This window comes from Podarcis melisellensis (genome assembly GCF_964234715.1).
Source record: "Podarcis melisellensis genome assembly, chromosome: 12".
Lineage (NCBI taxonomy): Eukaryota > Metazoa > Chordata > Lepidosauria > Squamata > Lacertidae > Podarcis > Podarcis melisellensis.
The window spans coordinates 21,707,205-21,734,468 of record NC_138544.1 but is presented as its reverse complement, the minus strand read 5'-3'; the positions used below and the strand labels follow the sequence as shown (position 1 = coordinate 21,734,468).

The 27,264-nt window shown below is 42.1% G+C and overlaps 1 protein-coding gene across 2 annotated transcripts in view; it reads left to right on the top strand.

Moving 5' to 3' along the window:
* The first annotated feature begins 203 nt into the window (after positions 1-203).
* Positions 204-27,264, top strand: part of KCNH8 (potassium voltage-gated channel subfamily H member 8) — a 178,601-nt gene continuing 151,540 nt past the window's right edge. For both annotated transcript variants that reach the window (XM_081883164.1, XM_081883163.1), the window contains exon 1: positions 204-477. In XM_081883164.1, coding sequence (XP_081739290.1) covers positions 402-477 — 76 coding nt within the window. In that variant the 5' untranslated portion in view covers positions 204-401. The remainder of the gene's footprint in view (positions 478-27,264) is intronic.

The window sequence follows — 27,264 nt, the reverse complement described above, 5'->3', positions numbered from 1 at the left end:
CATTTCTCCCTCCCGCCAAAACCCGGCGCTTTGTCTGCTAGCCAATGGGGTGTCCCCGCCACGCCGCCCGCGCGGGAGGGAGCAACAAGGCTCGCGGCAGCTGGTGGCTCGCGGCAGGGCTGTGAGGGGTGGGGGGGACTCGGCGAGCGCGCACGCGCAAAGGGGTCTCTTTGGCTTCGCGCGCAGGGCGCCTTCCCCGGGTCGGCGAAAGTGGGCAGGAGCGGCGGCGGCGGCGAAAGTAGCATCCTTTCCCTATGCCCGAAAGTCGGCGGCGGCGCTGCTCCTCCTCCTGCTCCTGCTCCTCGCCTCCTCCGCCACCAGCGCGCTTTGCACTTTCTTCCCCGCGACCCCATCCTTCGCAAGGCAAACTTTGATGGAGAATTTCACACCGCGCTGGAAAAATGCCTGTTATGAAAGGATTACTGGCACCTCAGAACACCTTCCTGGACACCATCGCCACTAGGTTTGACGGCACACGTAAGTCTCGCCCAGGCAAGGCGCGCCTCCGGGCAGCCAGAGGCGAGGCGCTTCTCGGGGCTTGCGGGGAAAACTCTCCATCCCGTCGCCGGTGCTGTTTTGGGGAAGGAGGGCTCGGGAAATGGCTCGGATCAAACTTTGCAGACTATTTCTTCTTCAACATGTGAATTCGCTCGTTTTTTAAAAGAAAAAACGGGGGGGGGAGTGCTTTCCATTATTGCCCATCCAAACATCATTATGATTGCCACTTTAGAAACTTTGGGTATCCAAAGAGACTTTGCGATCAAAGATGATTTGATACCCCCCCCGCCCCGTTCCCCGTCCAATTTCTCCCTTGTGTGATCTGGTTTAAGATCTATTCGGAAAATCTCCTCGGAAGTAAGGGACAGAAACAGGCAGACCTCGTTCTCAGAATGGAGCTTTGATTTTTATTGTAATTTTTTTTTTAAAGATCTCTTTAAAAGCTTAATTCCGGTATGCCAGGTTGTGTGTTGGCTGGGCAGCTGTTGTCTGAGGTTACTGAATGAAGTCTATATCCGTCCGATTAATGAATGAGTTTATTACGGCAGCCGGGAGAAAAAAGGTTAGCTTTTCAGGACCCTGGACAGATCCAATCGTTCTCACCCAGAAGTATAATCCTAGATTTCTCTCTGAAGGGTTGCGTGCGTCCCTGATGGCCTGTTTTTTCTTTTTTTAACGTTCCAGCTGTTCCTTGTGTTTGTGTGTGTGTTTAAAAGGAAAAGAAAACCCAGTTAGAATACAATTTCCCTCCCTTCACAGGACACACATGGCCTTCCTGCTGCTTCAGTTAATCCCTGTTCAATGGTTCCCTTGTGATATATTGTATTCACATAGTAGGGGTGTGTGTGTTTGTGTATGGGGTGTATGTATAATTGAACACATGCACATGCGACAACACACACACAAATACACACCACCTGAAGGATTATTAAAGATCCTGTTAGTAGACTTTCTTTTTTGGAAGAATGTTGCTATTTGCTCTGATAGAGGTAAAACGATTTAAATATTAAAATAAGGGAGTACATAAGGATCATTCAGCAAAAGTTTATTAGCAGTGGGAGAATGTCAGTATTTCTGTGAAGTCTGTAGCTGCTTTTAGGAGGATTACCATGAATCAGTTCTTTAAAGTGTTGACAATTCTTGGTTGTTGCTTCCACCATGTCCCCGTCTCCTATGAATATTGCGCTAGTCAAGACTCTGGTTCAATGCATCAGGGTGATACAGTTGCATCTTCTTAAATTGTAAGATGTGAATTATAGTCTATAGTTACAGTAATCACTTATAATAAATCGTAATGCTGAATTAGATTGTGTCAGACTCTGGGACCAGGTTAGTAGGATTAGATGAAAATGTTAGGCTTTCATTTTGGCATAAATTTTCCAGCTTTATTCTATGTTAGCAATTTCAAGTAATTTCAATTTGAGAAATTAAAAATACCGGTAAATTAAAAATAAATATACAGGGCAGGTGCTTCATACTGGAACATGGAACCAAGTGAAAGCAAAAGGATTCCACCCACTCCATTCCCCCCACCCCCCAAAAAATGATGACGTATATTCTAGGTTGACTTATGTTCAAGCATTTTTTTAACCATAGAAGTAAAATGTCATTTTGTATAGCTTTTTAAAAAGACCCCTACACCAAACAACTTTTTATATGTAAATGGGTAAAGAAATATACCCACCCTTGAGCTCAGTTGGACTTCTGATTTTTGGACTTCTAGAGGAATGCAGGTTACATCACAACCAAGCCAATTTGAAGTACATGTGGGCAAAGGATCTAAATTTGGGCTAAATACAACACTCAGTTGGGTTGTGGCAAAAGCTGCCAATCTTTTCTCAAACAAATTTCAATGTTATAATGTTATGTTCAAAGATGGCACATGACTGAGTCAAGGCATGCACTTGCTTAACTCTGTCACTAAAATCAATGAGACTGATAAATACTCATTTTTAATAGACCATGACCTTAAATATTGCACAGTACAATTTACATAAACTATTTTGTCCTGCAGACCCCTTTGAAAGTGATATTACGGTGTTATAAACGTTGAGCCCATGTTTTAACATAGCAACATTGACTGTAGCTAACATAGCTCCTTTTATTCTAAATCTTTGGGGAGGATATATTTTGTTGTCATCAGTAAGACTCTTATCCAGCAATACATCTTTAATCCTGTGGAGAATTAATTCTAATTCCGGGCAACAGTACAGGAAAGGATTCCTGATCATGTTGGGAAATATGTTCTGATTTATAAAGCACTCTCATTAAAGCATAATTTTTTTTATCTATTTCATCTTTAATCATTGAAGTTTACATGTGACAGAGAAACTTGGCAGACTGAATCACCTCAAGTAAAAAAGAAAACTTTACTTGGGCCTTTATATGCTTGTACTTAAGCAATTTAGAGGGAGGCAATTTTCATCAACTGAAGTGTCTCCATAATAGTCTTCTAAGGGTCTTCTCTCAAACAGTGGCCAGAATTTGACTGGGAAGTTCACAAGCAGGGAATGATGCTTGCAGAAGTGACAGGCAACCACGTTTCTCTCTACTTTGCTTAGGAACACAGTGCAATTTGGATTTTACTTGAGAATTATTTGTACATGTTCATGATTTCCCAAACTGCATTCATGGTACACATGAATAACATGTGCAATGTTGTTATTCAGTGTCACAATGGCTAGGTTGAAGTATGCCTCTGAATGCCACTTGCTGGGAATCAGAACTGGGCCAAGAGCTGCTGTATTGGGGTTCCTGCATGCAGGCTTCCCATAAGGCATCTGGGTTGACCAGTGTGAGAAGAGGATGCTGGACTAGATGGGCCTTTAGCCCTATGCAGCCGTGCTCATCTAATGTTCTTATGCAGTTCTGTCACTCACCAGGTGCTACACCTGAGCAGTAGTATACATATCTCTCCAGATAATATTGGGAACTGGTGTGGAAAGAAGCATACTAGTCCTGTTGGAGGCACTGCTGTTATGGCAATCACTGAACACTGTTAAAGAGGAGAAATAGGTTGTATTTCATCACTAGCATTTGTTCTGCAGTACAATGGGTCCCTGTATAATGTTAGTGATAAATGCTCAAGCGTTTAGACAAACATTATGAATTGAAACACCCCCTTTTCAAATGGATGGTTGCAGTTGACAAGAGACACAAAAATACAATTTAGGATGTCTTGCTTGAAATTAACTCCCTTCCCCAGTGTTGTGTGATTCAGAAAAGAGCAGATCTCGAATATTGGTCTCACTTGTAGCAAATGAAAGCAGCTGGGATATCAGCACAGTTGGCTATCTGAAGTGAAATTACTGAATAAATAAAGACTCATGGATTGGTTTGGTTATTACCCTTCTGGAAGTATGTTGCATTTGCTTCATTACTGGCTATTACCAGCAGTTTATATGAATTTAAGTAGCCTTAAAGTACTCAAGCTGTAATCTTACACGTTTTACTTTAAAGTGCTCTTGTTTTTAATAGATGTTTTTATCTAAGAAAGTGTGCTTAGAATCGTAGCCTAATGCACTAACTTGGAAGTAAGCCACCTTAGAATCAATGGTACTTATACTGGAGTAAACATGATTGCTTACGATGGGGTTGCAAATCTTCAAGAGCACATTTTGAAATGCAAGTAACGAAGAAGTGGGGCAGCCTGAAGTCCCAAGGCCATATGCAGCTCTCAGCCAAATTCCATGTGAGTTGTCAGGAATGAAATAATGGGTGGAAGGGTTGGTAGAAGAAAGAAAGAGAATGAGAAAGAGAGTCACTACTCATTTTTAGCTCTAGCCCAATAGTGGCTCCACCCATGTCCACCACCAGTACGCAGCTCTTGAAAAGTTGCTTTTAAGGAAATCTGACTACTAAAGGAAAAAGGTTTCCTCACCGGTGACATAATGGATGGGAATGCTGCAATGAATTCTTGATCCTCTTCAAACTTTTGTGAGACCCCCATGCTTCCCACATTTTAATGGCAGCTGGGGTATAGCTTCCATCTCCCCAAGGACATCAGCTTTTGTACTCATTGGCCCATTGGCGGGGTGATGTACTTCCAGGGTGCTGAGCCACCATCTATCTTATCTGGCTGTGGCAATCTTGCCATTGCCTTCTTGAGGGATAACCTGTTGGACACATTCATGCTGCCTCTTGGGGTTTCCTGACTGACAAGCAGTCCTTGGACTTCAGCAATTTCTTGAAATCATTGTCACCATCCGTTAAGCAAAGTCCCTCTACTAGTTAATTAGAAATAAGAGTAGCAGGAGCAAAATAGGTAGTTTGGTGGGAGGAGGGAACCACCAGTGATTGCTTTTCTCAATAAATTTCTGCAGTGAAAAATGATTGTATATTTTTAAAGAAATCTTTTGGTGGTTTGTTTGTTTTTTTGTTACACATATCTGCAGTGTTTAAATATGTAATTACTAAAAGCATAGGAAAGGTAGTAAGGGCACAGTGAAATTTAACATAAACCAATACACATGTGATTAAAAGTGTTATCATAATGCTGATATGGTTGAATATACTGTTACACGCCTTCCCAATCTCTGCAGAGTGGTGCAAGATTCCAGAGGTATCAGAAACACTAACCTGGGGCTGTGTTCCCTTTTGGGACAGTGAGGCACAGCGGAGAAAGTCATGTCTTTATGATAGATGGCTTATTTACACATATATACAACCTGAATCTAGATGAAGGGATTGCAGAGCATTCAAATCCCTCCACTATAAGATTCCAGATTCCATTGGATTCAAGGAACAGCAAAAAGCCATGCTCTGTGTCTCTTTTGTTTCTGCCTGTCACCATTGGTCCACATCATGTTCTACTCATCATTCTCTGCTTCCCAAACTGCTTGCAAAACTGACACTTTTTTCTTGTTTGATTACATCATCTACCCTGAAACCCTCACAGCCAGAGGAGGGTTCCCTCACCTCCTTGTCTGGCAGTCCGGCACTCTCTCTTGATGGTTTCCTTGATGGGCCATTACTCTGCTTTGTTCCTTAATGGCTTACCCTCAGCTAGCCTTGCCAGGCTAGTCTGGCTTGTTAGCATAAACAAACCCCCAGAATTTCCATGTTTAGTAGACTTTAATCAAGCCTTGATTAATTCTAACTCTTACCAATTTTAAGAATGATGGGTGCCTTGCACTCACATAATTCTGGCACCCCAACACATACAATTAACTGGTGTTTATGTGAACCCTTTATCCTGTGGGACTTGACGAGTTCTCCGACAATAGATGCCAAATTTGGAAGTGGTCTCAAATCAAGAAAAAGACAGGCTAGGAAAATGGAAACCAAAGGACAGTTTTCAATATGAGTTTTGGATTGCTGATAAGGGCGGAAAGCATTTCTGTGCAATCTTAATCCTGTATGTTGATGTCTGGGGACAGTGTGGGTTAGGATTCTGTTTCTGTTTCCCCAATTGGCTAGTGGAGACGAACACAGCTGATTGAGGATAGGCAGGTAAAGGTGTTCTGCTGCACCTGCAGCCCTTGCTTCACTGGAGTGATCAAACTGCTCCTTCTAGCCGGAGGTTCCCTAATGGAGGTTCCCTAATGGAGCATTTCCTAGCAGGGTAGCGTGCCAGAGGTTCTGGATCTGCTGGATCCCCCAAAAGGCCAATCATTGGGCCCTTCTGCTACTGTTCCACACTCCTGCTCTCTAGCCCCATTTAGGATTGCTCCACTGACTTACGTGATTTTAGTGGTACCTCAGGTTAAGAACTTAATTCGTTCTGGAGGTCCATTCTTAACCTGAAACTGTTTTTAACCTGAGGTACCACTTTAGCTAATGGGGCCTCCCGCTGCTGCTGCTGCCGCACGATTTCTGTTCTCATCCTGAAACAAAGTTCTTAACCCAAGGTACTATTTCTGGCTTAGCGGAGTCTGTAACCTGAAGCATCTGTAACCCAAGGTACCACTGTATATATTTATTTATTTTAGAAAATTTGTTCTGCCTTTTTCTCTGTTCAATGTGACCAAAGTTCACAATACCTATAAAATATCAAGGTACAATAGAATATAAGCAGGATAAAGTCAACATCAAGAGAACACCACTCCCCCCCCAAAAAAAATACCTCCCTCCAAACCATAAATTAAGTTACAAAAGCACAATGTAAAAAAAAAAGTCTTACTTGTTTATAATGTGGTACAGAAGAAGCAGCCAATGCAGTGACCTTCTCATGTTTTGAACCACAACCCACATCAGCTCCAGCCCACATGGCTAATGGTCAGGGACTATAGGAATTGTAGTCCAACAATATCAGGAGGCAGCTATATTGGCTCCAATTGGGGTTTAGAGCAAGCTTCTCTAGGAAGTAATTTCTATATTTAGGGCACCAGAGCAAAGAAGGCCCTTCTCAATGTGCAGAAATAATTAAATTTATGGACACGTAACAGACAGAGAGGGATGCGGGTGGTGCTGTGGGTTAAACCACAGAGCCTAGGAGAAAGATCAGAAGGTTGGTGGTTCGAATCCCCACGACGGGGTGAGCTCCCATTGCTCGGTCACTGCTCCTGCCAACCTAGCAGTTCGAAAGCATGTCAAAGTGCAAGTAAATAAATAGGTACTGCTCCGGCGGGAAGGTAAACGACGTTTCCGTGTGCTGCTCTGGTTCGCCAGAAGTGGCTTAGTCATGCTGGCCACGTGACCCAGAAGCTTTATTCCGGCTCCCTCGGCCAGTAAAGCGAGATGAGCACCACAACCCCAGAGTTGGTCACGACTGGACCTAATGGTCAGGGGTCCCTTTACCTTTAATAGACAGAGAGGGTTGTATGGGAAAAGATACTGAGGTACATTGGATTCAGGCCTTGTAAGGTTTTATATCCTATAATCATCACAATGTTGAATGCACCCAGAACTGGACAGGCAACCAGTGTGCTTTGAAGGGTCTTTTCTCTTGCAGATATTTTACATAGTCTTCAATGGCTCCTTTTTGTAAAGTTCCATACCCTCCCATTTGATACTGTTTGGGAGAGTGAGGGCAAAGCAATATATTATCATGTGTAAGAATAGCTTACAAGTTCCAGGATGAAATTATTACAAATGTTTAATAAAAGACATATACACCCAGGCCAATAGATTCTGAGAGTAATAAATTTACCTTTACATAAGAAAAGAAGAAATCTAATAAATTGCAGACACTTCAAGAAGATGAGATTTTGCTGGAAGAAGGTTTATATATGAATTTCAGTTAACTAAGTAAGCTGCAAGTTCTGTTACTTCTTTCCATTGGACAAAGAAAAATATTAAAACAAAACAAGACAAAACCACAACTTCCTGGATTTTGGTTTCCAGCACTAGGTTGCACATTGATATGCAAGCATTAAGATAGTTACATTACCAACACTGAGGGACCTATAGCAAATGTTGCAGACCCCAAATGTTGGATAAGAACATGTACTGTGCATAGTTACACTCACATGGTTGGTTCACATGGGGAATATGAAAAAGGAGGGCAAAGAGGCTGAGATAAGATGCAGCTAAGTAGTGGGGAACAAAAGCCTTGGTTGTTGGAAATGTAAAGTATGACTGTTCCTCTCTACCAATGATTTAGGGGGTCACAGTTTCAAAAGACAAGAATGAAATAATTGTGTGATTTAGTTTAGAGTGAAATATGACCGTGCAATTTTAAACCAATTTCAAAAACTGGGTTACCTTGAAGATATCACTATAAAGGCAGGAAGAAAGGTTTTTTAAACATACAAACAAACAAACAACAGGTCAAACTGTTTGATGACATGATTTTGTTTATCTCCATGTTCGATTCTGCCTTAAGTCCACATCAAGTGTTCCCTTTAAACCTCTCTCTGAGGTTCCTGTAGCCTTGTCCCTGTCTCTCATCTGCTCCATCCTTTGCTCATCTGTTTGGATGGTATTCAGTTAAGTCTAACTCAGGTTCACTAACAGTAATAGGTGTACTCTAAGTGAGGCATGCCCATTAATGTCAATGGATCTGCTCTGAGTAGGATTAGCAGTGAATACAACCCATTGTGGCCAATTGTTTCCCCTGCCCAGTCTTACTCTCTTCATGTTTCTGTCAGCATTTTGTTGGGTGGGGGGATAAAGGGGAAAGGAGTTTGTGTAATTGCCTCTTTGTTTCTCAAAGACATGGTTGGGAACTTTGTTTCCCTTTACATGGTCTTTCAGGCTCTTTGCTCAAAGACATGGTTGGGAACTACTGTAACCAGAAAAGAGAGAAGTTGGGTCATTGCAGAGGAATATGGTGGTGGATTCTACATGGTCAGTAAATCTCATTAGATAAACTCTTTTCTGCAGTTGTGATTCAGACATTTTCTAGGCAATGGTGAGGGCTAGGAACATACTTGTAAAGTGACATTCTCAAACTCAGAAATATGAGATACCCGGTTTTGTGCAATGCCGATTTAAAGTAATGATCCGTGTACTGCTTGCAACATTGGCCTGGGCTGCATGCTAGTTTAAAGTGCATTATGTAATAGTCAGAGAATGCCCCATCCACTGTTGTTCACTCCATCCTTCTGGCTGTTACAAAATGAAGACCATGGTAGTAAATTAAGCATGTTAATAATACATTGGGTAGGGGGCAAAATAATCCCTTCGTTGTAAATCTGTAACCTGCAATGTTCTGAATATACTGCTAAGATGTTTCTTTAGTTTATTAGATTCAGAGGGCATGAAAAGAGAATGGAATCCACATTTAATGGAAAAGAAATGTTTTATATTCTGAACAGTGGCGTAGCGTGGGTTGTCAGCACCCGGGCGGCAAGGCAAGGAATTTGCGCCCCCTAACCCGTGGAGCCAGGTAGGGGCAGAGAGCTGCGAGTGCGAGCGCGCCCCCTCGATGTTGTGCCCGGTGCGGCCGGCCCCCCCTGCACCCCCACGCTACGCCACAGATTCTGAATAAAATAGGTTACAGCATTTACCTTCTACAAATGGGGAAGAATTTTCCAAATACACCAATGAAGGGTTTTAGTTTTATGCCTGCACAACTGTACAGTTGGAATATTATTGTTGGAATGTTCCTACTCCCAGCCTGTGAAAAGTAGTGGAACTTGGCTATCAGACATTTTGAAAATGTGATAGTTTACAGTACATTCTTGCAGCCCAATGCCAGGTTCCAGGCATTGCAGTGGGTTGGACTAGATGACCCTTGGGTCCCTTCCAGCTTTCCAATTGTAATATTTAATAAAAGGTCCTTACAACATAATGCAATTTAGTCCCATATGATTAATCAATTATAAATAAATGAGTCCCCCCTCCCTCTGAGAATAATGCACTGAGGTAAACTGGTTTGTGCAGATATTTTTGAGTAAAATACTTTGGTCATAACAACAGGCTACATCCAACTAAATCCTACTTAGGGCAGACCCTTTGAAATTAAAGTTTGGATTTTTAATTCATTTCAGTGAGTCTACTCTGAGTAGGACTAGCACCCGAGGCAACCGTGTGTGTGTAAGAGGGCAAATGAGGGCTGAGAGCAAATATAAAAAGGATGGGACAGCTGCATATTCCTGCAATGCAGAGGGTTGGACTAGATTATCCTCAAGGTCCCTTCCAACCCTACAATACTATAATTCTAGGGCAGGAATGTCCAATATGTCAGCCTGGTCCCTACCGCCCACTAGTGGGCATTTCAGGATTCTAGGTGGGCAGCAGGGGGTTCTACGGCACAAGCTGAATCCTTCTTCCATCGAGCACTGGTGGGTGGTAAGGAAATGTTACTATCAAGAAAGATGCATTAGTGAGCAGTAGGTATAAAAAGGTTGATTACCCCTGGTCTAGCCACTACACTGCACTTGTTCTCTGGTTTTTATATTTTGAGCCAGAGTATATTTGTTTTGGGATGTGGGTGGTGCTGTGGGTTAAACCACAGAGCCTAGGGCTTGACGATCAGAAGGTCGGCAGTTCAAATCACGGCAATGGGGTGAGCTCCCATTGCTTGGTCCCTGCTCCTGCTCACCTAGCAGTTCGAAAGCACATGAAAGTGCAAGTAGATAAATAGGTACCGCTCCAGCGGGAAGGTAAACAGTGTTTCCATACACTGCTCTGGTTCGCCAGAAGCAGCTTAGTCATGCTGGCCACATGACCCGGAAGCTGTATGCCGGCTCCCTTGGCCAATAAAGTGAGATGAGCTCCGCAACCCCAGAGTCATCCACGACTGGACCTAATGGTCAGGGGGTCCCTTTACCTTTACCTATTTTTGTTTAGCAGTTGTCAGAAATCTGTTTTGGATCTAAGTATTGTGGGAGATCAAAATAATTTTGGATACCGCCTGCACCGAAGAAGCAAGAAGAAGACATCTCTTAAAATTGTTCCATTTGAGCATCATCCTTCATTTGAAAATGCAAAACTGTACAGGCACGTATCATCTATTTCAGTTAATTGCCATTGTGATTACTGCAGAAAGCATCTACTGTGTTCATGGCATCAACACTAACTGTAAAGCATCTGAAATGGAAACAAGTGCTAAAGTGATGGGAAATGGTCTTAAAATGAGCTATGTAGGAAAGGGGAAATGGAATCGCTTGACAAGTAACAGCTTACACAAATGGATGCTACTAGTTTGCTATCTACAAAAATAGTTGTATTCCTATACCATACATTTCCAACTGTATCTTGAAGAGCATCTTTTGGTCAAAGACTTGCTTGTTCTTACTTCAGTTCATCATCAATAAATTTCACTTTTCCCTGCTTCTGCCAAATTTGCTCTACCTTCTCATTTAATAATGGAATGTTGGATGGGGGAAATCCATTGCTTATGTTTTTATCACCCAGAGATTCATTTTTAAAGAATGAAAGTCCAACATTTTCCTGCTTATCTGGGGTGCATTATCACAATGCTGTCCTGTTCTAATAATTTGTTAGGCTGAAAGAAGGTAAAGAAAAGGAGAAACTTTAAACATATCTCTCCAAAGAACTGAAACTGACTCTAGAAATCTGAATCACTAGAGAATAATTTGCTATGCTCCATAAGGGTACATAGCTATAACAGTTTCAGTTAATCACTCGCCATTGAAACCAAGAATTAGAGGCTAATTAGGGGGGTTCTTGTAAATATAGTTTGTTGTTGTTTTAATAGCACGGCAAACTTGCCTCTTCTCATGATATGCCTTGGGTAATTCCTTTCAGAGTTGGCTGGTGGTTTTTTTTTTTAAGCACAAAACGTTTCCTGCAAGCCTTAGTCACACAATGGAAATCACAGCCAACAACTTATTGGGACAAAAATATAAACCTTGCTATTCTTCTGGCACATTGCTACTGTCACTGTTGGGTACTCAGCCCATTTTGATTTCCTGACAAGAGAATACAGAGTTTTCCCCAAGTTATTTCTGCTTGCATGTAATTAAAATAGACATAATCATAACAATTACCCAAATGACAATATTTTTTTCCTAGAAATTCAGTTAAGGATAAGAATTCATGCAAGGACAGTCTTTAGTACTACAGTTGCTAGATTTCCAGTCATTAAAGCTTAACACATTATTGCTGATCACAGCAAAATGATTATCTTTTAATTTCCAAATTATTGTACTAGTTTGCGTGGTGGTTCACTTTTTTACAGTTCATTTACCATGGCTAATCTGCGGCTTCCAGCAACAGTTTGTAAATGGCACAATTAAAAAAGAAGACACAATAAGAGAATAGATTGCTTTAGAGATTGGCTGCTTGCTGATACTCAGGCAAGACTTTCTAGGTGTTAAGTATCTGAAAGTGGACTTCAAGCTCTAAATTAGATGCCAAGCAAAGACATTTTTGTTCACTAAGGCCTTTGGTAACTAAGTTGGCCTCTACAGTGCTTCTCATCATTTAAAAGAGTGTTGTGGGATTTGTCCCTTTTATTTTGTTACCCTATAAGCATTTTTAGGTGTTTTGTACTGAAAATTGTTTTAATTTTTTTCTGGCTTTTGTTTTTATCTGTTTGTATTTTATCTGTTTTTAAAATTTTGGGAGCTGCCCAGAGTGTCTGAGGAAACTCAGCTGGATGGGTGGGGGATAAATCATGAGTTGTTGTTGTTGTTGTTGTTGTTGTGTCACTTTTTGTATAAAGTGATTAACAAATGTAATTAGTTGTAATTAAAATTCAAGGGTTTGTGCTCAGTTTTTTTAATTGAGGATTTTTGTATGGCCACAGCAATGAAATATTTAGCACATGCCCTAGGGAAGTCCAGCAGAAGTTGATGGAACAGCTCTGGGTGTTGACTTGAGTCTTTTTAAAATCCCTTTTATCCTATTCTCCTTCCTCCACGGGGGTTGATTCCAACAATTTTTATCCATTGCACAAACAAGTTTTGTATCATATTGGAAATGTATGTGGATTGTGCAGGAAATACATCCCCACTAGATTCAAAACCACAGAAACTGCTTCCCTTAAAGATGTTCACTTTATTTCTGCCCATTTCAACTTGCAGTAACTTTATTGCATATAAACCTCAATGGCAACACACTTCAGAACCAAGAGGTTCACAACTTGCTAGCTGGAAAATACTGGTTAATTTATTTTTCTCTCCCTGTTATTTCCCACCTGTTATTTGAATGTGCCCCAAACAACTGTGTAGGTCTCTTGACTCCTGCATTTACTGTAAATGATACATTTTAATAACAGTTTAGCAAACTGAGTCTGACATCACTGCTACCATTATCTAAATGTAGCCACAGTGACAATGTAAATTACCCTTTAAGACCTTATTCTGAATGCATAGTTGTGAGTACTTTGCAGTTTGGGGCCTGGGCATCCCTTGCACATTTGAGCACAGCCAAGGGAGAATTTGGAAAATTAGCTTCAAAGCTGGTACTACAAGGGCTGGGTGTTACTTTTAAAGGAAGCAGGACATGAAAGGATATTTCCATTTATTGGGAGGCAGTGTTTCACTTAGCTAGCACTCAACCGTCTATTTTAAGGGGGTAAGGTGTAATGGGATTCAGCAGACAAGAGGTGTTATATGGCCTGGGTGTTCTGCCACTTTCCTGGAATGTGACTAATCCAGTCCACTCTCAGGATGTCTGGGTCAGTTTCTAATTTGTAGAAAGCTAGTTTATCGGAAGTGTACTGCATTACAGATTTATCACAGACTGCCTACAGACAGCTGTTTCCAGATGCTTGGAGGTAGTGTTGGAGACCTCTCTTGCATGAGAAGACAGGCTCTGGCACATTGAGTGGACAAGTGCAATAGTGGGTCCAACGGTCAAGAAAGCGGTTACTGCATATGCTGTAGAGGGAAACGCAGAGGGAAATGAGGGACTAGGTAGCAGTGTGTGTGTGTGTGTGTGTGTGTGTGTGTGTGTGTGGCTGTTGGATGCATTGGCAATGGGCCAAGCATGTGCAATCCCACACACCCTACTCATCTTCTTTGAATGAATAGGTGTGGCATCTAAACCCCCTATAGTTATTTGCTCATGAGTCCACATTTGCTTATTGTGTTCCATTACCATCCCTTATCAGGGACTTGGGTGGCACTGTGGGTTAAACCACAGAGCCTAGGACCTGCCAATCAGAAGGTCGATGGTTCGAATCCCCGTGACGGGGTGTGCTCCTGTTTCTCGGTCCCTGCTCCTGCCAGTTCGAAAGCACATAAAAGTGCAAGTAGCTAAATAGGTACCACTCCTGCGGGAAGGTAAACAGCATTTCCGTGCACAGCTCTGGTTCACCAGAAGCGGCTTAGTCATGCTGGCCACATGACCCAGAAGCTGTATGCCGGCTCCCTCGGCCAATAAAGCAAGATGAGCACCACAACCCCAAAGTCGGCCACGACTGGACCTAATGGTCAGGGGTCCCTTTACCTTTTTACCATCCCTTATCAACTAGGCTTTGTTATAGATGCCTTTTTTGGGAGGGGGGGGGAATCCAGTAAAATCGTGTTGTACAATGTAATTAATATTTCAACTTAAATAAATTCCATATACAGTGCCACTCAGGTTGTCCCTAATGGCTCACAGTAAAACTTCAACAGAATATGTTGTTCTCTGAGGTTGAGGCAGGAAGCCTACTACTATAGTTTTGTAGATCCTCATCCCTCAGGGGAAAAGGGTGGCCAGATGGCTGACTCAAGAGTATTATAGAAGAAGTGTCTAAAAGTTAATCTAATTTTTCAATCAACCTCCAGTCACTTTTCATAATATGTTTTGCAAAGACCAATTAGAAGACAAACCCATGTGTTCATTTTTCACACAGAATTCTAATGATCTCTCTCTTTCTAACATTTATTTCTTACCTGTTACTAGATAGTTTAATTTACTTGGCAAATACATTTTTTAAAAGTGTGGGCAGACCATAAATGCAAGCAATTAGTCTGCTGCCTCCTTTTTTATTCTACTGTTGTTGTTTTTTTAAAAAATATGAACATACATTAGAACCATTTTATTTAAACACAAACCCAAAAGTATCAAACAAGTTGAGCTCAAATATGAAGATAACAATTTTCATAATGATCAGTTACATCTTAGCCCTGGGTGCTATTCTACAAAGTTTTTTTCAGAGTAGAGCCACTGAACTTAACAGGCCTAAATTAGTAATGTTCCTGCAAAAAAACATAGTTGAATACTACCCAGCGCCTCTACAGTGGTGCCTCTGGTTAAGTACTAATTTGTTCCGGAGGTCCATTCTTAACCTGAAACTGTTCTTAACCTGAAGCACCACTTTAGCTAATGGGGCCTCCCGCTGCTGCCAGAGCCCGATTTCTGTTCTCATCCTGAAGCAAAGTTCTTAACCTGAGTTCTTAACCCAAAGTTCTCTAACCCTGGGTTAGCGGAGTCTGTAACCTGAAGCGTTTGTAACCTGAAGCGTATGTAACCCGAAGTACCACTGTAGTTTCTCTCCATTCATTGTGCCTGACCACTTTCAAGTTAAAGCAAAAAAGTACCGTTCTTATTGTCTAGGAGATGTCAGTGGAGAAAACCCCTTCCAGGTTCAGAACCAGTGTGCTGCTGGATACCAATAGCACATCCTTGGAGTCAGCGCCGGATTTATGTATGGTCAGGACTGTGGGAGTTGTGATCCACAACATCTGGAGGGCCCCACATTAGCTACAGTACTTCTGGGTTACATGGCAGAGAAGGAAAAACGTTGGCTGGTGGTGGTGAAGTGATGGAGTCTGGATCTCATCACAGTCTCAAGAGGGAATGGGGGAGAAGGCTGCAGGCATTCAAATGAGGGTCTGTTAGATGCTATGCAGGTTTCAGGTTGCACCTAGAATTTCTGGGAAGAAGGAACCTACAATGGCTGATGCCCCACATTTGAAAATATAAAATCCACCTGTTAACTAGGTCTGTCTCTATCCTCAGATCTTAAATCTATCTGCCTTGCTACATTTCAACCTCCTCCTTTTTCTGTAAAGCTCTTCCCAGCTCAGGCTTTATTGCTCTGCCAGAGCTCGCTCTAAAGTGAAGCCATTTGTTCAACATTTGAGTGGCTGATTGCTCAGAGCAATCCTGCAAACACAAAGACAGCCTCACACAGCGGTCTGCAATACAGTATTTCATGATGAATCCATTATCTCTCCAGACCAGGCTGCCTGCCTTTAACAATGACACAGAGAAGGAATGGTGATGCTTTTTATTGGAGCAACTTCTGTCTGCCAGAGTACAACACTTCCCAGCAAATGTGGCTTTATTAAGAGCTATATGTTGGGATATCTCGTGATTCCACTTTGTATTTAAGGTTACAAGCATCTGTCCCGAGTTTTTGTGTGTGGTGATTTTAGGCAGAGCCCCTGTGCCTTTAAAGATGATGCCTTTAAAAGCATCAACATGCAGCAAGGCACCAACATTTAACTGAATGATCAGTTAGAGCTATCAAATAAAAAAATATTATAATCTAAAAGATCTGTTTGAAATAGCTTTTCTAAGATGGTGCCCACCATAGAAACCATGTATACCATCTAAAAAAATAGAAAAAGTAAGCTTCTTATTTCACAAATATTGGTTCTCGCCATATGCAAATTTAATCAGTAATAGAGTAATCAAATAATTGACTAAAACTCATATGTTTTAATAGCCAATGGCTGTTGCTAAAAATTGGTTTGCAGAACCAAAATGCAGTGTTGTGAGGGAAATGTCACATAATTTAAGACTCATAAGAAGAAGGTTGGAGTTGGCACCTACTGATTTTTCCACCATTCATCCAATTTAAGCCCAGGTACAGGAACCCCTGGGGCTTATTCCCAGGTAAAGTGGCACAGGATTGCAGCCTAAGCAACTCTTGTTGAGACCCATTAAATAAAAAATGGTGCTAAAAGAAAAAATACTGCTTACTCTCTTACACGTTACATGAAAGTCAGCCCCATTGATTTCAGAGGGACTTGGTTCCAAGTAAGCATTATTCCCGGGACATTATTACAACCTCAGATACCCTGCTTCCAAACAGCGACCCTTCATTCCTACTGGGGATTAAATGCTGCTGCTATTTAAAACCTATAATACTGTAAAACATACACACCATCTATTTTTAATAATATGACTGCCTAGTAAGTATGCCTGTCCGTGCTATTTTTCTTTCTCCAAAGGCTTTTAGGGCAAGTAGTGCAATAAATTACAGAGCATAAATAATCTATCATTATACAACCAATTCATAAATAACACATGGATTTTGACGTAAAAGACAGCATGGAATGTCTCACAAGGTAGGCTTTTTAAACTGTTGACAGCCGCAACGAAACTTTTAAAGTTTTTGATTCTTACTTTTGCAATATTTAGAAGCTTGTGTCATCGGTAGATGAAGTGAACGACAGGGAGGTGTGAAAAGAGATCACCCTAAGGCACTACCTGCATAGTATAATTTTAATTATTCCTTTGATACTGTAGTCTTCTACGTGAGATAATTGAGATACACAGGAAATGTGCTTAAGCTATGGGCACTTGGATATGCAAATTTTTTCTGTGTATAAGATGATATATTTTCCTCAGAAATAATAGGCAAAAATTGTGGGTCATCTTATATACGGATAGCAGAGGGGGGACAGACTGTTGGTGGCAGCAGCCAGCAGGAGATTGGCAGTGGTGATTGGGTGTGTATTTGGTTGCTGCGGCAAGGCCTGCTGCCGATTGGCCGTAGCTGCTGCAATTGGGCGGGTTATTTATGGCAGTGGCAAGGTGTGTGTGCAATCGGCTGTGTTTGCGTTGAGAGTGCAGGTGGGCTTTTGGTGGCGAGCGTGCTGACGATTGGTGGTCATGGCGATATGTGCAATTCGGCAATTCTCTCCCCCTCCCCATTTTTTTATATTGCGGTCCCCAAAAATAAGAGTCATCTTATACACGGGGGCGTGTTATACACGGAAAACCAAAGTATATATATAAAGTTATAGTCCTCTCTAAAGGTTTACTTGTGAAATTATAAGGCATGAATGATGAAAGCAGATCAAACATAAAAAGAGACAAAGGGAGACTCCAGTACAAAAAATTTTCAGTTTGAATTCATATGCAGATGTTATGGTAAGTGAAGGGGGGGGAGAGTTCATGTAAGGAAAGTTCCCTTCCCTCCTGATTTTGAATGCTCCTGACCTGCCTCAGCAACATCTCTCTCCCCCCCCCCCCCGGGCAATGCTCCATCTCACATAGAATCATAGAATCAGAAGGGACCATGACGGTCATCTAGCCCAACCCCTGCAATACAGGAATCTTTTCCCCAACTCTGCGCTTGAAGTCACGAACCTGAGATTAAGTGTCTCATGCTCTACTGACTGAGCTAACATAGTTCAATGGGGCCCCCAGATGCTTCAAAAAGGTTTTCCCCAAAGAGCAGGTGGCTGCAGAATAGAAGAGGTGAGAGGAAATTTTCCTTCTGGGAACTTCCAGGCCCATTTTTAGCATCCAAGCCTGTATCTATCAGTCCATATCTGCCAGCTGTAGATAACACTTCTTCATCTGACAAAGTGGGTTCTGATCTACAAAAACTTAAAGATGAAAATTTTAAAGATGTCACAGGGCTCTGAATAATTTCAAGATATATTGGAGATAAATCAGAAGAACCGTATGTGTTCTAATGGAAATAAAGGTGTGCTTTACATAATATATTCATTGAATTGCTATGGATCTTTCTCTGCTTGGAAACAGAACTTACTGAAATTGGCTAGCTTCCCAATGCATGGATGTATCATGACATATTGCTCCTGGTACCATTTTCAGGCGTTTAAACACATAATTTTCTCTTCACCAATTTAATTTGTTAGAGATCATGGCAGCCTTTATTATTTTGTATTTTTAAATTGTTCCCCTTTCAGTTGCATGCAGTTAAAGACAGTTTTATTCTGTATTTTGCGTATTTAATTTCTTCAGTGTTCCAGCTCAGGATTAAATATCATTTTCTTTAATGCTCTTTGCATTGTGCAGTGATGGGATCTAGCCAAATTAGTTGCATTCAGCAATCAACAGTAGTCAATAGACCATTTATACTTTGAATCACTATTAAAGGTGCATAGATATTTTCAAGCAGAAAGAACAAAATGAGGGTAATGTACCCTTATAAATGTATAAGGGTAGAGTTCTCCATGCTTTAATTTACTGAAGAACCAATATAACTTTGAGCAGAAGTTAAAAAAAAAAACCTTGTCTGTTAATGGATAGACTTTGTCATGCTCCCCAGACTTCAAGCCCAGGGGAGGCAAAAGACAGGAAGGAATAATCTCTTGAAGAGTCACCATCCTCTACTCTGAGACTTTCCAGGTCAGAGGGTATTGCTTAAACAGGTTCCTCTGCTTCTTAAGACTCATTTCCAGGGCAGCTACTTTGATTTTCATTATTATTTATGCTGTTGTTGTTACTGTAGATTATCATTCTATTTATTAATCATTCTTCAGTCACTTTGGGTCACTTGTTAACACAATACTAAACAGTAAAACTAATTACAACAATCAATAGAAACAAACAAATAAACAAAACTATACAAACAAGACAGGCATCACAGATCCTGCCCCACTAAAAGGGGCCGCAAGTACCTAAAACCCTTCAAATTAGGGGCTGGCTGAAAAGGAAAGCTTTTGCCTGGTTCCTAAAAATAAAGACTGCACAAAGTGAGCCTTGCTGGAAAGAACATACCGCAAGCAGGGAGGCACCGCTAGAAAGGCCTGCTTTTATGTTATCACCTTCTGGACCTCCCATGGAAGGAGCACACAGAGAAGGGCCTCGGAATACAATCATAGCGTACAGATTGTTTAACAAAAAGAGATGGTTGATTCCTTGAGGAATGTTGGTCCTGAGGTGCATGTGCCTTTATAGCATTTTAAATTGAGCCTGAAACTAACTGATAGCAGTTCAGTCATGCCAGAATTGGTGTTATCTGTTCGGACCATCCTGCCCCGGTCAACAATTTGGCTGCAGTTTCTGAACCATTTTCAAAGGCAGCCCCACATCTAATGCGTTTCAGTAAATTGCAGCATCATACAATGCAAGACAACAATCCTTTAAGGCAGGGATGGGGGGAAAGATATCTCTCCCACCCTGAAGGGCCAACTATAAGGTAAGGTAAGGACCTCTGGATGGTTAAGTCTAGTCAAATTTGATTATTGGGTGCAGTGCTCATCTTGCTTTCAGGCCGAGGGAGCCAGCATTTGTTTGCAGACAGTGTTTCCAGGTCATGTCGCTAGCATGACCGAACCACTTTTAGTGCAATGGGACATGGTGACGGGAGCCAGAGCACACAGAAATGCCGTTTACTTCCCACCAGGCGGGAGGTGCAGTGGTCTAAACCACTGAGCCTCTTGGGCTTGCCGCTCAGAAGGTCGGGTAAGCTCCCGTTGTTCTGTCCCAGCTCCTGCCAACCTAGCAGTTTGAAAAGATGCCAGTGCAAGTAGATAAATAGGTACTGCTCTGGCGGGAAGGTAAGCGGCGTTTCCGTGTGCTCTGGCTTCCATCACTGTGTCTCGTTGCACCAGAAGCAGTTTAGTCATGCTGGCCACATGATCCAGAAAGCTGTCTGTGGACAAACGCCGGCTCCCTTGGCCTGAAAGTGAGATGAGGGCTGCAACCCCATAGTCGCCTTGGACTTGACTTAACCATCCAGGGATCCTTTACCTTTTTTTTTTTAACCTTCCCACCACTATATATCTACTGGCACTGATATGCTTTCAAACTGCTAGGTTGGCTGCATCTGGGAGCTTAAGCGGGTAGGACCACTCACTTGATAATAATGTGATTGGGGAAAGGTACTGCACAAGCAGGCTTGAACTCCCCACACAACAGCTAGTGCACAGCTGGTGGTGGTTCAAACTTGCTTTCTTTAGGGTTTAAGTGTACCAGTCAATTACATTTTATTTTATTTTTTTGCAGCAGCTTGTACTCATGACAGCATGCTATTTGATTCTTTTGAATTCCTGGCTTATTTAAAATGCTTATGTATTATATGTTTAATAGGCACTAATTGGTATTCCTTGATAATGCGCTGCAGTTCAATTAATTAATAATTTGTTAGTTTCAGAAGTGTTTCATGACTTACATTTAATAACAATTCAATAACTGCTTAATTTTACTGTGCTCATTATCACTAATAGAAAAAAGTGCTGTAATAGCTGTTGTCCATAGTTGTCTGGTAAAGATTACAGTAGGCAGTTTTCTGCGATAATGATACACATGCATACATAATTTTATCAGTATGCCGCCTCAAGGAGGCTTACAACATGAAAAATAATACACAATTATAAACATAACAAAAGTAGTCATAAACAATAAAAACCCATCAAAAAGTACACAAATTGAAACAGTCCACATAAAATGCAACATCTAAAATAAAGATTAATAATAATAATAATAATAATAATAATAATGTCAATAACAGCGACAACCTGCCTGCCCTCAACAAAAATCCCTAAACAATACCCCAGCCCAAAAGTGTGTTCAGCAGACTCCGCTCTTGCAGCTGGAGTCAGTCAGGGCTCTGTCCTCCCAGGCCAGGTGGAAAAAGGCCTGCAAGACAGGAAGCAGGTCTTCCAGGACTCACAGCCAAGATGTCATAAAGCTTTATATTAAGGTACTCAACTTTTTTTTATTGTGTAATGGTACAAATGATGGGAAAAGCTGAGCCCTATTTTAGTGTTATGTCTTAGATGGGTTACATTATGGAGAGGCATCTGTGTATGGATTTCAGGCTGTGAATACATTGTATAAATTAATCAAACTTGAATATAAAAAGATTGTATCATTGCAATGCATTAGTACTGCTCAGGGCAACAAAATTGCCCACAAAAGTAAAACAACTGCATAAAAACAGCATATAAAAGCTTTCTAAAATGAGGGTATGCTATTGGGGGAAAAACATATCCCTAGCAAGGCAATGGCTTGCCAGAACAGGATGATTTTAACCAGCCAACAGAAAACAGAATGGGAGGGAACTAACTGATCTCATGGGGTTAATCCTGCATGATCTGGGTCACTCTAGCAGCATATCTCTCCAAAAGATTTTAGGGACTGGCCACAGTAGGAGGTAGTCCATCAGGTGTCCTCAATCCAAGCCATTTCAGGCTCTGAATATAATCTCACCAACATTTAGAATGCTGCAATGTAACATGGTGCCCACCAAAATTCTTGCAGCTGCATTCTTGACCAAATGAAGTTTCCAAAAATTTCCTCAAAGTAGTTCCATGCAGACAGCATCAAGGTAATCCAATCTGTATGTAACTAAAACATGTGTAACTGTGGTTAGGTCTGATCTTCTCAGGAATGAGCACAGATAGTGCACTTGCATGGACTGGGCAAAGGCAATCCCGGCCACAGGTGCTACCGCAAAATTAGATCCAGGAGGACCGCCAAACTTTTACAATGGAAGTGCTACCCCACCCAAAAGCAGCTGAATCCCTCTTCCTCCTGAGCAGTAACATCTCTGTCTGGATTAAGCTTCAGTTTATTAGCCTTCATCCAACCTAATTCTTGCTCTAGGTTGTGGGACTGCAATGTTCATTGGCCATTTTGGCTAGGGCTGATGGGAATTGGAGTCCACCAATGTCCAGGGAGTACCATGTTGGCTACTCCTGCAATGCTACATTATAAACAAATGAAAGCTTTTAATATATTGTGTTAATTTATGGTTAGGGGAGAGTGGATTTTTTTTTTAAGTTAGTGTTCTTTTGATGTTGATTTTATCTTAGTTTTTTTTAAAATTTCTACTCCCCTCTCCCAGCCAATATAGCTTTTTGGTCTAATCCATTAAAATAATTCTTAAAGCTGTAGAAATGAAACCGCAGACACTAACAACCAATCTGATCTGTAACCCATTTGCCTCATTCCCCTTAATTAGCTAGCTCCTGAGCATACAAACAAGACTCCCATTCCAGACCTCCAAGAAATATTGCCACTTTTAAAACAGTCCGTACATGATACAAAGTACTTTTTAAGGGCTGTGGGAATTAATTACACTTGCATCCTGTTGCAAGGAAAGATAGGATGTGAATTTTCACTAAGTGGATTTTTGTTTTGATATTTTTGTCTTCCCTGTTGCTTTGATCCTTTTCTGCATTCAAGACCCATCTCTTCTCTACACAATTACCCTACTTCCATGGCTGCTTCTTGAGTTGTAACTAATCAGAGCCACAGAAAATTGCTTTATGAAAGCTACATGCGGACTTTTTATACTAATCAACCTAATTAGGCAAATTCTAATTTAAAACCACAGGTCTTATTGCTGTTCTTATTGAAGTCAGTGGTGAAGCTTCCACTAGACACCTTTAATAACTCACAACATCAAATACACTTTCAGCTTGTTAATTAGGAATTTATTATCATTCCAACGTTGTTATATTATTCAGATATGATTCATATACCCAGTACTTTAATTATTAGGGAAGGTGTGTGGATGACCCTATGCAAATAGTTTCTAGGTACACAAGGCAAAAGGGATAGAATGGGACCTGCTCTGCTGTCACAACCCAAATTTGTGTACTTGGGTCTGAGCAACAGTCATGTACTCACCTACCTGGGAATCATCTCCATTGTACCCAGTGGAACTTATTTCTGAGTAGACATGTAGGTATGACCTGATCAAACAGGTGTGCTGCATTTAGATCAGCTTAATACACTGCAGTACCATTAGAAAAGCATTCAAAATTCATTGCGGTATTTTAGATGCACAGTTTGTTCAGTGGCGTGATTTTTTTAAAAAAGGAATTATTTTAAATAGCTGGCATAATAATGTTGTACATGCAGCAAAGTGAAAATACAGTGGTACCTCGGGTTACATACGCTTCAGGTTACATACACTTCAGGTTACAGACTCCGCTAACCCAGAAATATTACCTCGGGTTAAGAACTTTGCTTCAAGATGAGAACAGAAATCGTGCTCCAGTGATGCGGCAGCAGCGGGAGGCCCCATTAGCTAAAGTGGTGCTTCAGGTTAAGAACAGTTTCAGGTTAAGAACGGACTTCCAGAACGAATTAAGTACTTAACGCAAGGTACCACTGTAAAAGTCGAGACTTGCAGGAGCAATAGGGTGGGTTCGATGTATGGAAGTGAGAGCTGGACCATAAAGAAGGCTGATCGCCGAAGAATTGATGCTTTTGAATTATGGTGCTGGAGGAGACTCTTGAGAGTCCCATGGACTGCAAGAAGATCAAATCTATCTATTCTGAAGGAAATCAGCCCTGAGTGCTCACTGGAAGGACAGATCGTGAAGCTGAGGCTCCCATACTTTGGCCACCTCATGAGAAGAGAAGACTCCCTGGAAAAGACCCTGATGTTGGGAAAGATGGAGGGCACAAGGAGAAGGGACGACAGAGGACGAGATGGTTGGATAGTGTCTTTGAAGCTACAAACATGAGTCTGACCAAACTGCAGGAGGCAGTGGAAGACAGGAGTGCCTGGCGTGCTCTGGTCCATGGGGTCACGAAGAGTCGGATACGACTAAACGACTAAACAACAACAACAACAACTCTGCGTTACATCACTCCCAGTTTGCAAGATTCATATTATGTTACAGCAGCTTCAGCCCAAAGGGTAGAATCTGTTCACTTTATATTGCAGCGATACCTGTTTGAAAGGTAGCTCCTAGGTTCACTTTACATGACTACAGCTCCAGTTTGTAAGGGTAGCCCAGGATTCACTTTAGGTTACTGCAGCTCAGCTGTGTCAGAGGTGAAGTGCAGCATCTGCAGCCCTGTCATCCAGAAAAATCCCTTCCTTCCTTACCTGTCTAGTACAGAGAGGGCACCACCATCCTTCTCAGGGTGGTGTGTGAGTGCATAGTAAAGGACCACAAGATCCACTGGAACTACATGGATTCAGCCAGGGTGAACAACAAGTCATTCAACTCCAACATCTCACTGATGTGGTTGGTGATCTGCATTGGAAACTTAACATCTTGTGGGCCCATTCATCCCTCAGCCCAGTGTCCCCAGCCTAAGCTGTTTCAGCTTTTGGAGTTGACATGAGAGGTGTGTGAGAGGAGGACTTCACACTCTCACTCTGCCCTGCACCCCTCTTACCCTTACTATAGGCTTCCCCAACCTCAGCCCTCCAGATGTTTTGAGACTACAATTCCCATCATCCCTGACCACTGGTCCTGCTAGCTAGGGATCATGGGAGCTGTAGGCCACAAACATCTGGAGGGCCGATGTTGGCGAAGCCTGCCTTACTGCTTTTCTTCTCTGAGCTTATCTCACCCAACTCACCTTGGAAGGGACTTAAGTTGGTCTCTTTGGGGGGGGGGGACGACTTTGGATCACCTGGGCTCGAGAGCCCAATCTGGAATGGGTGGACAGGATTGTGTTTAGGGCCCCTCTGACGCTCCTCAGGGACAGCTCTGCCTGTGCAGGTGCGTTCTAAAGTGCCTGGTGGTGTAGTGCCATGAAATCTTCCCCCTGCTCACCTGCTCACTTCAATACAGGCAGGTGTCATAGCTGGATCTGCTGCCACTCCAAGGAGATCCCAAACCACGCTTTGCTGCTTCTGTGAGGACCAAGAATCTCTGCCTTTATTCTGGCTGACCTCCGCAGGATATGTGAAGGAGGGGCTGGTATCAGAGGTAGTTTTTTCCTTTGCAGGGTGTGCTCCTCCTCTGCTCCCTCTTTCAGGGAACTGTGAGGAGGGCTGTTTGAGAGATCCCTCTACTCAATTAAAGTGTCCACCAGCTCTCTGCAATCTACCTCTCAATTTCTATATCTAATAAACTGATGTTCCCTCCAGTTTCAATCAGAGGAGCTGCCAGTGGCAAAGTTCTGCCCCATGGACTACAAAAAGAGCTGAAGGAGAAGTGGACTTGCTCTTGCTAACCCCAATAACCTCAGAGTATGGGGTAACCTGCCACTGCATACCATTGCTCCTCATGTCTACAGCAGTGAAAGTGCATTTGAGTTAGGTTGTGGCAGGGAACTCAAATGGCCTATGGCAGTGGTGGTGAACCTTTTAGAGACTGAGTGCTCAAACTGCAACCCAAAACCTGCTTATTTTTTGCAAAGTGCCAACACGGCAAAGTTGTTGAGGTCTTTTGGGGGTGGGGATTGCGCAGGGATCTGGAGCTTTTTGGGGGGAATGCAGAAAATAACTAACACCGCTAAAAACGCTGCAAATCGCTCACGTCAGCACAGCAAACATGTGTCTACAACTCACCAACAGCGCACCCCCAGCTGGTTCGCGGGCGTGGAACTTCGAACAATGCACCCACTATGGAATGTTTACTGCTCACAGTGGTGTGCCCCCCCCCCCCCGCAAAAACTCCCCCCAGTGCCACTGCAGGCAGAGCACACTCTAAGGAGCACTTCCCACCTGCACTGGCGTGGGGAGAGCGGATGGCCACTATGCTTGCTTGGCCAATGGTTGCATGCCCACAGAGAGGGCTCTCAGGGCCCACTCTGGCACGCATGCCACAGGTTCGCCACCACTGGCCTATGGCAATGCTTGTGCTTTTGCCCCCACTTCTGCCACTGAGGCTGCCACACAGCTTGCTATCAGCAGACCATGTATATATACCTGAAGATTAGGTGCAATAATGGATTGTTTACAATAGGAGGGTGTCTGTAGAATAATGATAATAGTGATAAATGTGTATTGTGTGATTGTTATGCTTATAACAGTGAGTGTACATAAAATAGCATTGCAGTCCAGTAGAACAGATGGGTGGGTGACACACACACACACACACACACACACAGAGTAAAATTTAATAACAGAAATAATAATAGTAATGTAGACCATGGCTGATAAGTAGAAAAGAATTAAAAACTACATGAATACACTAAATTAACTTCTACTACAGTGCAACAAGCAGTAATGTGTGTGTGGCTGTTTTCCCCCGTCACACACAGAGAGAATTTAATAATACACACAAAGAATTCAATAATAATGACGAGGCAGTCTATGACTAATAAATCAAATCACTTGAGACAGATTAAATAAAACAGACTGCAGATGGAACTGAAAGTGAACTCCTCGGACCAGAGCTATTCTTAGGGGAAGAAAGATCACTGACAGACAGCAGGATTATATCAAAAGGAACAGTAAGGATGTTAAGGTTGGTAAATAAGGGACTGGACTGGAACGACATAAACTGGTACTGGAAAAAAGGAACACATGGGCTAAAGAAAAGCCTGAAATGGTAGCACCTTTAAAACATTAGTGGTTCACAGAGACAAATCTAGCATAGAACAAGAAGCACATGAAAGTGAAGTTACTTATTTACTTCAACTCTAAAAGCACTGGGATTGGAGAGCCCTAGTTAAATAATTCTCTCTGATTGCAAGTTAGACCTGTCAGTCACAGAAGAACTTTCCCTTCTTTCCCCTTTCCCCACCCTGGTATTTTCTTTATGTGGTAAGCTTATGCTTACCACATATGCTTTTCAGTTTTAGCTGATGCTTGCCTGAAGTGGTTTTTTATATCTGAAACACAGA